Raw genomic sequence first — 16,218 nt, 5'->3', positions numbered from 1 at the left:
CAATGCCTCTACCAATCAGTGTCCACTTGCCAACAAATCAGCATAATCTTCTCTTACAGTAAAGTTGTCGCTTCCCCTGACATTGTTATTCTTGTGATTGTCCTGATGACTGCAAGACAAAAAAGTTCAACAAAATGTCTTTTTTCAGCCATATTCAAGTTCTTTACTACCAAATGGCTAATTTTTGAAATATTGCACCCTATTTTGTATTTAAAATGAGGGCAAAATAATGCAGACCACTTCACACAGTATACTTTCTTTATTCTGAGGAGTTAAGATAGATTTGATGGGATTTGCTTACATTTGCTCTTTGCTATTATTGCAAAAGTGCAGAACTTAAAACTTCACAGGTCATTCTGCAAGTATAGAATCATAGTATATTACAGCACAGAAGGAGCCATTCAACCCATTGTGCCTGTGCCAGCTCTTCAAATAGATTATCCAATTAGTCCCAGTCTCCTGCTTTTACCCCATATCTATGTGAAAATTTTCCTTTAATTTAAGAGCCTCATTCTAGTCAGTAAAGATGTGCACCTTATCACATCTCTCAGAAATGTCTCAATGGCTTCCCATGAATTATTATTAAATCTAACAAGCACTGTTATGCAAGCAACATGAAAGCCATTATGTGCACAGAAATACCCCAGATATAAAATAAGATGAATGACTAATTTTCCGGGAGTGTTAGTTGAAAGAGTAAAGCTCACTAGGAGAGCAAGGAAATCCTTTTATAGATGGTGCCCTGGAAGCATTTACATCCACCGAAGCAGTTGCTCAGTTTGAAAACTCGGTTGAAGAAAGGCACCTCCAACAATGCAGCCCTCGCTCAACGCTACAACTCAGTGCCAGTTCAAGATTATGTCGTTCCAGGTCCACAAAATGGAACTTGACCCTGCAATCTACTGATTCAGAGGTCAAAGTGATACCTTAAATGAACCACACAAACAGTTTCAAAACGTATAGTTTTTGAATGTATTTTTGTACTGCTATTTGATATCCAAACGTTTGTCAGCCAGAACAGAATCCGATAGCAGTAATAGTTTTCTCTTTTCTCTGAGCTTCTGGCTGTGAATGATTAAGTCTGTTCATGTTTCTGAACTTCAGATCAGTCTCCTTATCATCGGACAAGCGGATGTAACTTTCATCTCATTAAGTTGTTTATTTCTTTGAGTCCGTCATTTAACACTTTAAAGCCTTAGTTGTTAAAAAGAAAGAAATATCTTTACAAAGACATTCCCTCTCCTGCTCCATTTGCTCCAGAATCCATTAGCTGTTGTATTTCCTCTTTCTGCCGGGAGAATACCGAAATGTGTCAGGCTTGGCCACTATAGCTTTTTCATCCAGATAGGCATTTCTGTTAGCCTGAGCATTGCATATAAGAAATCCAATTGAATTTTATTTTTAATGAGCTGTTAAATTTTCTTAGTACAATTACTTGAGTAGAACTTCAAAAAAAAAACCTGAGGGGGGTAATTTAGCAAAAAAAGGATTAATATTTTCACCCAACGTTATTTGAACTGGAATGAGATCCCTGAGGGAAATTTGTATGGAGAGAGTTAATTTAACAATGACAAGGAACTCACGGTAAAATGGGATGAGGAATGCACAGTATGCTCTGGGGAAAATGAGTTACTTTATGTTTGAAAGCCCTGGTTTGTGTTTTCAAAGAGGCCAATTTACAAATTACATAAATTTCAACGTGACAAGCTGATCATCGCTAACTATGGGGCCAAGTCAGTCACAGAACTAGCGGTAAGTTGAATTCTTCTAAAGCCGTGACCGCTCAATCTAACTAGCAAGTTCCAATGTATTTACCGTAGTCCGATTGTTAATTTAATTTGGAGATAGTTGCACACAAAGCATACTTGAGAAAAATCTTTATGTTTCATGACAAATACTATTGTCTGAACACTTTGCTGCTAGAGTATTTAATTGGTTGCTCTTGAAGCTCGAGTGAAATGTAAAAAGCAACTCAAACCTTGCTAAAATGAACACCAGCCAGTTAAGGTATATTCTGCTGGCCCCTGCAAACTTAAAATAATACACGTTGACTTTATTAAGTGCCTGATATATAAAGCAATCCAGCTCAAATATTATTTTCTTACAGATTTTATTTTTATATCCAGGGTAGTTCGTATTGTCATATGAAGGGGGATTGAGTAGACCAGGTCTATATTCTCTGGAGATTAGAAGAATGAAACATGATTGCCTTGAAACATATAAAATTCTTAAGGGGCTTGACAGAATAGATGCTGAGAGGATGTTTCCCCTGGCTGGCGAGTCTAGAATTAGGGTGTCACAGACTCAGAATAAGGGATCAGCCACTTAGAACCTAGATGAGTGAGAAATTTCTTCACCCAAAGGTTTGTGAACCTTTGGAAGTGTCTAGCCCAGAGAGCTGTGGATAACACGGCTTTTGAGTTTATTCAAGATGAAGATAGATTTTTGGTACTAAGGGAATCAAGGGATATGGAGACAGTGCAGGACGGTAGAGTTGAGGTAGTAGATGCTCCATGATCTTGCTGAATGGCAGACCAGGTTTGGAGGGTTGAATGGTCTACTCCTCCTCCAATTTCTTAAGTTCTTATGTTTCCCTTCTCCATGCTGATTCAGGAGGATGAGATTGCCAACATGTAAATGTTTCACTGCATGTTGTTTAAGCTGCTTTTTGGTTGGCTTCCAGAAGGGGACACTTGAGAATTCTTAAGTGAATGGCTTTCAACAGAGCAACAGATTTCACCTCTTTATACCGATCAGGGACTCTAAACAAGAGACATAATAAGTGGTCTCTCTCTGAAAGTCTCTCCTCCACAACCACAGCAACCAGAACTAAATTAGAAGTGTGGTTCGGTTACCCCAGGTGTCTCATTGAGTTTAGCCAGTGAGGACCAAAGACCTACAGATCAGGAAGGTGCCAGGTACTAATCCTTAGACCAGCTGAGTTGGTTGATGTTAGCTCGGACAGCAGGAGATGAGTTACAGTTACCTTTATCATCACTTGTATAGGGAAGTGGAATATTGGCTGGCCACCCTGCTTAGCCAGTGTTACCCCATCCCCCTGCCCCCACCAACCTCCCAACACCTCTGCCCCTCTCCCCATCTCCACTGAAAGAGTACATATTTCAATGGCTTATTATGACATCCCATGATAAAATGGACCAATAACAACCTGCATTCATCTAATGACTTTAGTGCAACGAAATGTCCCAAGGCGCTTTGCAGGAGGGTAATCATATAAAAATTGACACCGAACCAAAGAAGATATTGGGAGAGGTGACCAAATGCTTGATGATGGAACTTTGGGGAGGGAGTTACAGAGCTTAGAGCTAGAAAGCTGAAGACAACCACCAATAGTGAGGAAAAGGAAATTGGGGATGCACAGATGGCAGAATTAGAGGAGTGCCAAGATCTCAGAAGGTTGTAAGTTTTGGGGTGGTTAGAGATAGGGAGGGGCAAAGCCGGTGTGGGATTGAGGGATGAGAATTGTAAATTCAAGGTGTTGGTGGACAAGAAGCCAATGTAGGTCAATTAGCACCAAAGTGATGGATCAGTAGAACTTGGTGCACGTCTGGATACAAGAAGCAGCTTTTAAAGATTAGCTCAAGTTTATGGAGGGTGAAGGAATGGAAACCAGCCAGGAGAGCATTGCAATAGTCAACTCTGGAGATCACAAAAGCATGGATGAGGGTTTCAGCAGCCGATTGGCTGAGCCAGGCCTGGAGATGGGCAATGTCACAGAAATGGAAGTGAAGCGGTTTTGGTGATGGAAAAGATATGGGGTTGGAAACTCAGCTCAACGTTAAACAGGATGTCAAGGTCTGAGCAATCTTGTTCAGCCTACATGTTATGAAGGTGAGGTCTTATAAAATTGTTATGTTTTGGGACTACGTCTTTAATTTAGGGTGAAATTGAGGAATGAAGACAGGTGGGGGGTTGTGGTGAAGGTTGTCTTTCTGGGTAGAAGGTGCAAGATATTCACACCTGTAGACAGTGACCAGGGCGGCTGTGCTGACAGTATTAGACTGTTAGTTTTTAAGTCCCAGGAGAGTGTTAGGAATGTCAGGTTTTGTAAATGGTTATACTTTAAATTTTCTATTTAATTCCAAGATATAATGAAGTCCTAATTGGATATAAGGCCCATGTGATTCATGTTGCTTTGAGAAGAGAAGAGTCCAAAGGAATTCAGTCCATAGGATTGGGTTGCAGATTTTCCTAAATATCACTGAACCTCATAGAAAGGGTCAGTCTGCAAGAATCCAAGAGAGATAGAGGCAGCAAGACTCTATGGTTCGCTTATACAAGAAGGCAGATGGCACCTTACACTCAGAAGACACTGAGTTCACAAGGATTTAACTGAAGCTGGAACATTCGCCTAGTTTTGGCTAGAGAGAAGATTTTCCAATTCGTTCCTCACCGCGAAAGTCAATTCTGGGATTAGGAGTTATCCAGCTAAGAAGAAGGAAAGCAAGCCCTCGGGAGCTGAGCGTAACTTGGGACTGGTTCCAAGAGAATAGAATGTCTACTCACGGAGCAGAGTAAAGTATAACCCTGGCGGGAAATTTTCAGTTGTTTTAAAAGTTAAACGAGGGAAAGCTTTTCTATTCTTTAGAGTATAACTCACCTGCTGAAGTAATGTTTATTCAATGTTGCTTTGTTACATTAAACATCTTAAATCTTGAAATCTTGTGTGATCCTATCAGTTATTCGCTGGAAGTTCAATTTTTTTTAAGTTATCGGTCTCCACAGGAATCGTAACATAATGAAAATTGACCAAGGAGAGGTTCAAATGGGTACCTAGGGAATGGAGTTTGGATTGGGGGCCAAAGGCAATGCCTTTGGTATTTCCAACTTTGAAAAAGGGAATAAAAATAGCAAAAAGAAAGAGATGTTGTAAAGGAACTAATAATTGTGCAGGAAGTTTGAATGAGGTAACAACACATTAAGGGTGCAGTTAGATTGCCACTTTGAAGTGACCATTGGTATTAGTCCCTGACCTGTCTCTGGAGGGGATCAATGTGCAACTCCCTAAAGGCAGCAGCCTCTATCCTCCAAACGTAATTCATAGCATGAAGTGCTTTGAGGCAGTGATGGTACAAGCTGATAAGGGATGGTATTAATTCAAGTCTTCTTTAGTTTACATTGACTCAACTAATAAAGGTTTTACTACAGGCTACTGTGGTCTCTGTCTCTGCTTGAGCTGCAGTTAATTAGAATTCAGGGCAGCTGACTCCACAAAGCTTTCTAATAACATAGAGCCCTGATTATCTACTTACACTGCTAGATTACTAGAAGTCATCATCTTCCTTTCTCCAGCACTGCAAACATACCCACACAAAAAAACTCTCCTACCAGGTATACTACTTTCTGCCCTGTTAGAATGGATCATTTTTTGGAATAAGGTTGCACACTCAGTGCATGACCATCTTCTGTTGAAGAGTCATACAGACTTAAAACGTTAACTATGTTCCCCTCCGCAGATGCTGTCAGACCTGCTGAGATTTTCCAGGTATTTTTATTTTTGTTTTGGATTTCCAGCATCCGCAGTTTTTTGCTTTTACCTTTGAAACCTCACCTTAATGATCCTTGTTGGTAGTGAGCCATAACAGAGTTGCCTATCTGATCACATGGGATTGTCACAGAAGTATAGAAACCTATAGGGTCATTTTTTTGTGAAGGAGATGGGAAGCATGAGCTGGGAAAGGTCCTGATTCTGCAAACCGCTCTCCATTAAGGAGGGCCTGGCCACCATATTTTCATCCGGGGAAGCGGGGCCAGATTAGAGATTGGCCCACCACCACAGAGGCAGGTCTGAGGCAGCAACAGAGGTGGGTCGATGGTGAGGCCGGCGGGCTAGAAAATCTGCCTCTGTTTACAGGGATATTGACCCAGTTGTAGTCATGACTATCAGATCGTCAAGCCTTCACCCCTCACCCCTCCACCCACCCTCCATGACCCCATGCCCCCTCCATGCCTTTATATCCAGTCCCCCAGTATCAACTGTGTACAGAACTAATGAGCCTTTGGCAAGACTGGCAGGTCCGTGAAATGATCATGAAATGGACACAATAAGCGAAGGTACTTTGAAAATCTATTGTGAAAAATATTGCCAAGCTTGCAACTTCAAAAAAGTGTCAATCAACCACAACCATTCTTGGTATCAATGACAAAATCTTTTATCCACTTTGCATTTATTAATATTGTTTAAATATACACACAGAAATATACACATAGGCATTGTAAAATCTCTTCAAAGAAAGAATAATTTATTGCAAGGTACTAAAGATATCAACTAAACAAAGCTGTCACTCCCTCACAATCTGTGTCAACATTGCCTGCTAAGCTAAGCTCAAACATTAATCACGAGGCCATCTGAAAAAACAGATGCCTGACCACCTATCCTAACTGCTTCTGTGGATACAGTTACTAGATGGTCTGATTATGAATGTTTGGCTGAGCTCCAAAAATCAATACTGCTTAGTAATAATACTTAGCTCAGCAGGCAATGTTGATGCTGCTTGCATGAGAGTGATAGCTTTGCTTGATTGAACTCTTTAATACATTGTAAAAAGTTATTATTTTTATGAAGAGTTTTTTCAATGCCTGTGTGTGTTTATTTACATAAGATTAAGAGGTGCAAAGTGGATAAAAGCTTTTTGTCATTGATATTGTGAATGCCTGTAGTTGATTGACAGCTTTATGAGAAATTAAGAGGGGAAATGTATTTCAAAGAGCATGTTGAATGGCTGTGTTTTGGTTGGTTCTTAATTCAAAGTTAGCATCCCCCCCCCCCACCCAGCCCCCCCAGCTCACCCCGAAACCACCCATCCCCTTCCCATGGTTCATGACTCCCATGAGGTGCCATGAAGCATATCTTCTAACAGAACAGGAATTGCTCCATCAAAACTGCAGGGGTCGGGGTTTGAAATGTCCACCTCTGCAAAGGAGCTGACAAGAATGGAAGTGCTGTTGCGGGATGGCTACTACACTCTTATCCCACTTTAGCTGAAAAAAATTGGGAATGGAGGTGGGAATCCAAGAATTGCTCTTTATTTTTAAAGGCCTCCTGACTTATCCCGACTCCACAGAATCCCTAGCCATAGTGTAGAAGGTGATCATTCAGCCCATTGTGTCTTTGCCAGCTCTTTCTCAGAGTAATTGCATTACCCTATCCTTTCTTTATACAGACTTGCAATTTTCCCTGCTTCAATTATCAATCCAATTTTCCTTTAAAACATGGAATATTCTCTGCTTCAACAATTACCTGTTTCAAAGTATTCCTAACATTCTAACAAAACTCTTAGTAAAGAACATTTTTCTAACCTCTGTCCTTATACTCTCAGTTACAATTTTAAATTGTTGACCCTCTTGTCAATGATTCCACAACTAGGGGAAATTAATCATTTTACCCCAAGTCATCCTATCAAAGCACTGCATAATTTTAAAACTTCCTTAGCTGCAGTATGTCAAGTCTTTCCTCTTTAACTTCCCCACTCCTGATATTGCTGGTTCCAAAGTAACACTTCTTCATTTCTGTTCATATTGACAGCAGAAGTTCAATTGTAGCACTGTCACTGTAGTTGTGGGTCAAACCCCACTATTTTTTTATTCTTTGAGATGTAGGCATCACTGTCAAGGCTGATATTTGTTACCCATTCCTAATTGCCCTTGAACTGAGTGGCTTACCATGTTATTTCAGAGGGTAGTCAAGAGTCAACCACATTGCTGTGTGTCTGGAGTCACATGTGGGTCACATGAACAGGTAAGGATGGTAGATTTCCTTCCCCAAAGGGGCATTAGCGAATCAAATGGGTTTTTACAGGATTCAGTGGTAGTTTCCTGGTCACCATCACTGAACCTACCTTTATATTCCGGAGCTGTTAATGGAATTTAAATTCCACCAGCTGTTGTGATGGGATTTGAACCCATGTCCCCAGAGTATTAGCCTGGGCCTCCCATATTAACACTACACCATATCAAGGAGAATATCTTTTGCTTGGCCTTTGCAGACATGTCTAATTTATTTTAAGATACAGGGGACATGTCAAAAGCTATTATGGCTTGGATCAAATTGAGATATTAGGCAGCTTATTTTCTCAATTATTTTCTCCTACCCCTTCTGCATCTGAAGTTTTTGGTACATGATTAGAATATAGCCCCATCAATATCCCATCCCCCAGTACGTGATCCCACTGGTGATAATGCAGCTGTGAGCCCATGGCAATGAGTGTCTGCCGGTAAGTCAACCATCAACTGGTATCCTAATCAAGTCTGACCTTGTCCCATCCTAGTATCCACGCACATGGGCTTTCAGCCGAGATCCTGAAACTTCGATCAGGAGGGGTGGTTCACTAGCTGATTGACCCCTCTTTAATCCAGCAATGTTGAGGCCAATCAAAGAAACCCTACACTGTCTCAGTTGGGATCTGTTCATACAGAGCAAACTGGCAATCAAACTGGCAATGAGCAAATTAAACTAAAAACTTGATTATTTTAGGCTGCTTTATTTTGGTACAAAGTTGGATAAAAGTCCAGAAAACATTCCCAAATTTGGAATTGTTCTAACTTTAGGGTGGTTATACAACAGTTCCTCAAAACCTTTGTAACTGGAAGGATACTGCGTGTGTGTGTGTGTTATAAATTTCAGTAAAACACATTTGAACACTGTGTACTGCTTTTGGGTCTCACCCGGTCCGAGTGCAACTCATTGCTTATAAAGTACTCCAGACATGCCCTAATATGTACATGACCTTCGTATAATCCGAGCCACTTTAAGAGCACCCAAGTTGAGAGCTGTTGTCTCAGTCATTTATCAATGTGTTCTCTACTGCTTCCTGCCACTACAGTGGTTTATATTTAGTTTCTGAGAAATTTTTGTAAGTTCTACCACAGAACAAGATTGTAACATGATGGCCGGGTCATATTCCTCCAAACTCAGCTCTTAGTCAGGGCAACTTGTGGGTTGGTTGTACCAATAACAATAAGGATATCTAGCTGCTGCCATATGGAAACTATATTGAGTCTCACCTATCAGAAAAATGCTCCTCCAACAACCATGAAATTCATAAGGACCCAGGAATTCACTGCATTGGCAATATTGGCAGCGAGCTCCCTAAGTTAGATTGTTGAGTCCCCTGATCTTTCCTTGGTAGATACACGCCACAATTTGCTGGAAAAATGATTAGAATATGCTGCAGCGTACATATTGCTGGATCAAGAGCAGCTCTGCCAATGTTTGAGACACATAGAGCCAAAATACTGAACAGATCAACGGGTTATTTAATAACTCTGCACCAGTAAATGAGGTAAACAATGCTTGCAGGTTTCTTGCTTTTTTTAAAATTTAAAAAATGATTAATATAAATGGAGTTTGCTTATTATTTTATAAAAATAAAGATCTCCTTGGATGTCCCAAGCCCTTTACAGCCAATGAAGTACTTTATGGGCAGAATCTTCTGCCTGTCGGGCAGGCTGGTTGGGAGCAGGTGCGGGCAGGTGCGGAGTCGATCGCCGCCCGCGAACGGCTACACACCGCTATTTTAAGGCCAATGATCTTTCATGCATGCGCCCAAGCGTTCGCAGAAATCTCCCCGAGGCACAGAGCTGCCTCAGGGAGATTAAGTTCAGTTTTAAAGTTGGGAAAAATTAAAAAATAAAATTATTCAGACATGTCCCCTCATGTGGCAGTGTCACATGAGCTGGGACATGGTTATGAATTTTCATTAAATTTTTTATTTAATTAATAAAACCTCCATGAAACCACGCGAAGGCTGCCTGGGCTCTTTACCTGCCCGCCAACCTTAAGGTTGGACGGGCAGCCCTATCAGTTTGTTTAATTGGTTTATTAATAGCCTTGACAGGCCTTTAACAGTTTGGCAGGTGCGCAACCTACTCTGCTGAGTACCCACCGAACGGAAGGTCGGAATGACGCATAGCGACATCTGGACATACGCCCGACGTCACCGGGCATCACTTTACACGTCGGCATGCAGGGCCCACCCTCACACGCCGAAGAGAAAATTCTCCCCAATGAGTGTAATCGCTGCAGTAATGTAGGAATCAAGGCATTCAATTTGTGCACAGCAAGCTCCCACAAACAGCCATGTGATTAATGACCAGATAGTCTGTTTGAGTGATGCTGGTTGAGGGATCAATCTTGTCCAGAACAGCAGGAAAACTCAGAGATAAAAACAAAAAAACTGCGGATGCTGGAAATCCAAAACAAAAACAGAATTACCTGGAAAAACTCAGCAGGTCTAGCAGCATCGACAGAGAAGAAAAGAGTTGACGTTTCGAGTTCTCATGACCCTTCGACAGAACTTGAGTTCGAGTCCAAGAAAGAGTTGAAATATAAGCTGGTTTAAGGTGTGTGTGGGGGGGGCGGAGAGAGAGAGAGAGAGAAAGAGGTGGAGGGGGGGTTGTGGTTGTAGGGACAAACAAGCAGTGATAGAAGCAGATCATCAAAAGATGTCAACAACAATAGAACAAAAGAAAACATAGGTGTTGAAGTTGGTGATATTATCTAAACGAATGTGCTAATTAAGAATGGATGGTAGTGCACTCAAGGTATAGCTCTAGTGGGGGTGGGGAGAGCATAAAAGATTTTAAAATATTTAAAAATAATGGAAATAGGTGGGAAAAGAAAAACCTATATAATTTATTGGAAAAAAAAGGAAGGGGGAAACAGAAAGGGGGTGGGGATGGGGGAGGGAGCTCACAACCTAAAGTTGTTGAATTCAATATTCAGTCCGGAAGGCTGTAAAGTGCCTAGTCGGAAGATGAGGTGTTGTTCCTCCAGTTTGCGTTGGGCTTCACTGGAACAATGCAGCAAGCCAAGGACAGACATGTGGGCAAGGGAGCAGGGTGGAGTGTTAAAATGGCAAGCGACAGGGAGGTTTGGGTCATTCTTGCGGACAGACCGCAGGTGTTCTGCAAAGCGGTCGCCCAGTTTACGTTTGGTCTCTCCAATGTAGAGGAGACCACATTGGGAGCAACGAATGCAGTAGACTAAGTTGGGGGAAATGCAAGTGAAATGCTGTTTCACTTGAAAGGAGTGTTTGGGCCCTTGGACGGTGAGGAGAGAGGAAGTGAAGGGGCAGGTGTTGCATCTTTTGTGTGGGCATGGGGTGGTGCCATAGGAGGGGGTTGAGGAGTAGGGGACGATGGAGGAGTGGACCAGGGTGACCCGGAGGGAGCGATCCCTACGGAATGCTGATAGGGGGGGTGAAGGGAAGATGTGTTTGGTGGTGGCATCATGCTGGAGTTGGCGGAAATGGCGGAGGATGATCCTTTGAATGCAGAGGCTGGTGGGGTGATAAGTGAGGACAAGGGGGACCCTATCATGTTTCTGGGAGGGAGGAGAAGGCGTGAGGGCGGATGCGCGGGAGATGGGCCGGACACGGTTGAGGGCCCTGTCAACGACCGTGGGTGGAAAACTTCAGTTAAGGAAGAAGGAGGACATGTCAGAGGAACTGTTTTTGAAGGTAGAATCATCGGAACAGATGCGACGGAGGTGAAGGAACTGAGAGAATGGGATGGAGTCCTTACAGGAAGCGGGGTGTGAGGAGCTGTAGTCGAGGTAGCTGTGGGAGTCGGTGGGTTTGTAATGGATATTGGTGGACAGTCTATCACCAGAGATTGAGACAGAGAGGTCAAGGAAGGGAAGGGAAGTGTCAGAGATGGACCACGTGAAAATGATGGAGGGGTGGAGATTGGAAGCAAAATTAATAAATTTTTCCAAGTCCCGACAAGAGCATGAAGCGGCACCGAAGTAATCATCGATGTACCGGAGAAAGAGTTGTGGAAGGGGGCCGGAGTAGGACTGGAACAAGGAATGTTCCACATACCCCATAAAGATACAGGCATAGCTGGGGCCCATGCGGGTACCCATAGCCACACCTTTTATTTGGAGGAAGGGAGAGGAGTTGAAGTCCGCTCTTGTAAGGAATTCTTGTTGCTCACTGTGCTAAAACGAGTGCCTCTCATTGTAGTTGTGAATCCCAAGACTGGGTCATTTCATCTCTGGCAATCTGCCTGATCAGTAAGTTTCTATTTTAAAAAAATTTATGACATTGGTGTGGAGCTGGTTTCATGGAGAAATACTGAAGCTATTATCTCCTTGCATAGGCAACTCAAACTTGCATACAAAACCAGTCTACCGCGCTCCTTTTCTGCCCCATACCAGATTTTAGGGTAAACTTAGTAATTATTTGTTTTCTGAATATACACTCTCAACCCAGCATTTTTTGCCTACCCCTAATTGCCGTTAAGAAGCTGGTAATGAACCGTCTTCTTGACTTACTGCAGTCCACGTGGTGTAGCCGCATCCACAGTGCTGCTAAGTTGGGAGTTCCAGTACTTTGGTCAGCCAATGATGAAGGAGCAGCAGTGATAAATGTTTAAGTCGGGATAGTGTGTGGCACACAAGGGAACTTAAATGTAATGGTTTTCCTGTAAAAAGAGACATGTTGAAGCTTTTTATCTTGTACTCATCAGGACACTCACAGGAATACCAATATAAGGGGAAAACAACAATTTATATTGTATGTGAAGAGAGTGCTGATTGGTTGGCAAGTGGACCTCTGATTGGTAGAGGCAATGCCATGGAGAATGCACTTGTGATGGTGACTGACAGTTAACTGCCAACAATTGTTTGAAATTTAAACCAGACAGCTTGATCATGATTAGTCGAGGCATCACTGGTGCATTCACCATGGCAATGCCTCTACCAAAGTCCACTCGCCAACAAATCAGCACTCTCTTCACATATAGTATAAATTGTTGTTTTCCCCTTTTATTGGCATCCTTTCAAGTGTCCTGACGAGTGCAACACGCAAAACTTCGACATACCTCTTTTTTCAAGTTCTTTACTACCAAATGACTAATGATTTTCCCATGTACTTGCTGGCCTTGCCTAGGTGGTGAAGATGGTGGGTTTGGGAGGTCCTGTCAAAGAAATCCTGTCGAGGTGTTGTGGTGCATTTTGTAGACAGTCCACGCTGCAGTTGCAGTTTGCTGGTGGTGGAGGGAGTGAATGTTCAAGCTAATGGAAAATCACCCACATTTCCCAACCCTGATCTCTGGTGTCTGCTAGAAAGTGTCTGCGTGTGTCTGTTTGCTTGTGTACGTTCATGCGTTTTGTGCATGTGTGTCAGATGAGAACAAGATCAGACTTGATTGCGATGCCTTTTGCTGCAGACTAGTTTATCAATACCTGTAGTCTGGACTTTTATGTGGAAGATACCAGAGCTTGAGGAAATGGAGGGGAACAAGCCTTGTAGTGAAAAAAAGTAGAAAATATATAAATATAATTGTGACGTAGACTTCTAATTCTTTACGCTTTCACTTCCTAGACTGGCATTCCTTAAAGTGCATGGTTTATTTTGTGCCTGTTGATTTATTGCAGGAGAGAAGAGCCATATGAACACTGGGCTGGAGGCAACATGGATGCTGGAACTGTGACAAGTTTATCAAACTTGTCCAATTCCTTCAATCACTTTCTGGCGAGCTACAAGGACCCAAAGCTCTTGTACTGTGCAAATGGAGGGCACTTTATTCGAATTCTTCCCGACGGACAAGTGGAGGGGACGAGAGACCGCAGCGATGCATACAGTGAGAATTCTTTTTAGTCATCGCACACACTGCATTGTTTAAGTGTGTGTTTTTGTGTGTGTTTGAGCTTGTGTTGCTTGGCAACTGCATTGAAACTTTCCAAGTTCAATTCACTAAGGACTCTTAGCAGTGTGGAGAGCAAGGTTTACAGAGTAGTTTCAGGGGAACAAAAACTCAAAAGGGTTGTTGCCTTGTTGGTTTCTCAGCACAAGGATTTGAACTTTTTTTGAAATATTTAAACTTTACAGCAGGATGAAACAAAGTTATCACAGTGTCACTGACTGTTGCTGTTAGTGCACTTTACTTATAGGCTAAATCCATAAGGAATAAAGGTTTAAGTTCAAACAACTTGATATCTTTTTTTAAATTTAGTTTCGTTCCTCTCCCAAGCCCACACTCTCCTGGTCCCGCTTCCAAGTAACAATTCTTTGTGTGTGAGTTTCGGTGAACTATTTGAGCATAAGTGGCATCCCATCCAAAACAAATCCTGATTTCATCTGCATCCGCTGGTGTATTTCCAAACACTGGAGCCCTGCTATTTATGTTGCAGATTGGGGGAGCGCAGGAGGCAGTGGACATGAAATGAAAAAATAGCCTAAGACCAAGCTTGTAGTCATCGATCTTAGCAGCAAGACCTCATCGTTCTCTTCTAGCTTTGTCTCTTGCCCAGCAGTAGGCCAAGTGGATAATCTGGCTGACAAGCAGCAAGCCATTCAAACAGAAGGAGGCCACAGCAATGGAGCCTTGGGGACAGTCCCTGGCTATCAGGGGTGGAGAAAGACTGCAATGCAGGGCTGTTGGGTGTCCAGGTTGGTGGGGGAGGCTGGCAGGCAGGCTGGGTGTTGAGGCTGGCGATCAGGGCTGGGTGTGGGAGGCTGACATGCAAGGAGTGCTAAACCAGCCACCTACCTTAGGAAACCAGCAATTCCCATCTCGCTTTCACTGCCAAGTTTTCTGGCCTCCAGGAAACTCGTGCAGCAGCAATAAATTTCAATTCAGGCTCCAAATCGCAAAAGGGAATCCGAATTAAATATGTTACTAATGTTTTTCACCTCTACAAGGAAGGTTGAGAATGTATTTTACTTTTAATTCACTCCCCCCTCCCAAACAACACTCCATACCTATATTGCCCATCATAGGGGGTTAATGGCCTAGGTGTCAATTGGGAGTGATGATTATTTCTTTCCCTTACGATACTGAGGCTGATTGTAGTTCCCCTACCACTGCCCACACTGAGTTTACCTAACATGCAGCATACCAGGAGCCTGGGACTTCCTCAACTGTATAGTTTAGTACCATGTGGTGCGTTTTCCAGTAAGATAACAGGGGTATATCTCAGATGGGAGACTGTAATGTTGTCAAACTAATGGGGAGTGTGTCGGGATGTCACCTTAATAGGGACATTGTGTGATCAGATTAATCCAAGATTAGGTGCCTTGAGGGATTGAATAATTTTCCATTTTGGAATGTTTTAAAGTTACCCCCAAGACCTTGTGTCACTACAACCCAGACTGAGTAATGACCTCTTGCCCACTTGCTCTTTCTCTCTCCTCTCTTTCTCTTCTTTTGCATCTCTCTCTGCATCTTTCTCTTTCTCTCTCTGCCTCTCGTACATATATGTTATGGTGTAGGTGTGTTAGAGCAGTATCCCTTCATGTCTGAGACTAAGTTAATATTGTTTTGATTTTTAAGTAAGTCAGAAGTTACTTTGCAAGTCTCGGGTCCCGTCTTCTCCAGGTGAATCTTCTGTTATCCTACTTTATGTTGACGTAGCTTTGCCAGGATTCTTCATTTATTTGCATATCGGTTAAACAAGGAGGAAACGAAACAGAACTGGGGAGAAACAGTGCATTAGTCTCAACACCAATCTGAAACAAATGAAAGGAAACAACCAGAAATAATCAAAGCAGCCACATCAAGCGTACTGATCTCCTTAAGCTGTAGTAGTACAAGTAGTACAAATCATCATTGTTTAATCTTGTTAAGCATTTCAGTATTGATCTCAAAAACAACATAAGACTCCATGGTGTGATTCATCCTGAGTTAAGATGAGGCTGCCTAGTGGCTTAGGGCTTTGCCTTGTCAACCTGCTGTGCTGCACAGCACAGGAAAACATTGGCGCCCATGGAATATTTCCTAAATAGGATCTTTCCTCATCAGGGAGATCCAGAGCCCAGTGAATGCGGTTCAGAATGCTGGATGTTTTAGTATCTCTAATTTTTGTCATGCCATCATGGGTATAATTCATCCTTCTTCAGTCCAGCTCCAGCTCCAGGCTGTAAGTAGAGGAGTGGTGACCATTCAAGGGATTGAAGCTAGACGCTACCTAGCAATGAGCGAAATGGGACAGCTTCATGCCTCGGTAAGCTAAGACCCGCATATTTTATTGGCTTTTCATATTTGAATGTACATTGCGCTATGTATCTAGAGTTAAGATGGCAGTGTTGCTCAACCAGATAATCCTATCAAATCCTTTCTCTATAGGTTTCCAATTGGGATTTTGTTTTTCCTCTCCTGTCCTGAAGGTCAATGCTGGCGTATGAATCCACAGGTGTTCATAATAGGAAATAGGAGCAGTACAGGCCATTCTGCCCATCCAGCATGCTCCAC

At 42.5% G+C, this 16,218-nt stretch overlaps 1 protein-coding gene across 4 annotated transcripts in view; it reads left to right on the top strand.

The window, feature by feature from the left end:
* LOC121281571 (fibroblast growth factor 1-like) overlaps nucleotides 1–16,218 on the top strand; it is a 53,763-nt gene that overhangs the window by 19,275 nt on the left and 18,270 nt on the right. For 2 of the 4 annotated variants that reach the window (XM_041194560.1, XM_041194561.1), the window contains exons 2-3: nucleotides 13,403–13,608; nucleotides 15,867–15,970. In XM_041194560.1, the coding sequence (XP_041050494.1) occupies nucleotides 13,440–13,608; nucleotides 15,867–15,970 (273 nt within the window). In that variant the 5' untranslated portion in view covers nucleotides 13,403–13,439. Of the gene's footprint in view, nucleotides 1–1,227; nucleotides 1,753–13,203; nucleotides 13,287–13,402; nucleotides 13,609–15,866; nucleotides 15,971–16,218 lie in introns of those variants that run through there. The other 2 variants (XM_041194562.1, XM_041194559.1) reach the window with 2 other exon arrangements.

This window comes from Carcharodon carcharias, chromosome 8 (assembly GCF_017639515.1).
Source record: "Carcharodon carcharias isolate sCarCar2 chromosome 8, sCarCar2.pri, whole genome shotgun sequence".
In the NCBI taxonomy this organism is placed as follows: Eukaryota; Metazoa; Chordata; class Chondrichthyes; order Lamniformes; family Lamnidae; genus Carcharodon; species Carcharodon carcharias.
The sequence above is the reverse complement of the archived record's forward strand: the minus strand, read 5'-3'. Positions and strand labels throughout refer to the sequence as shown.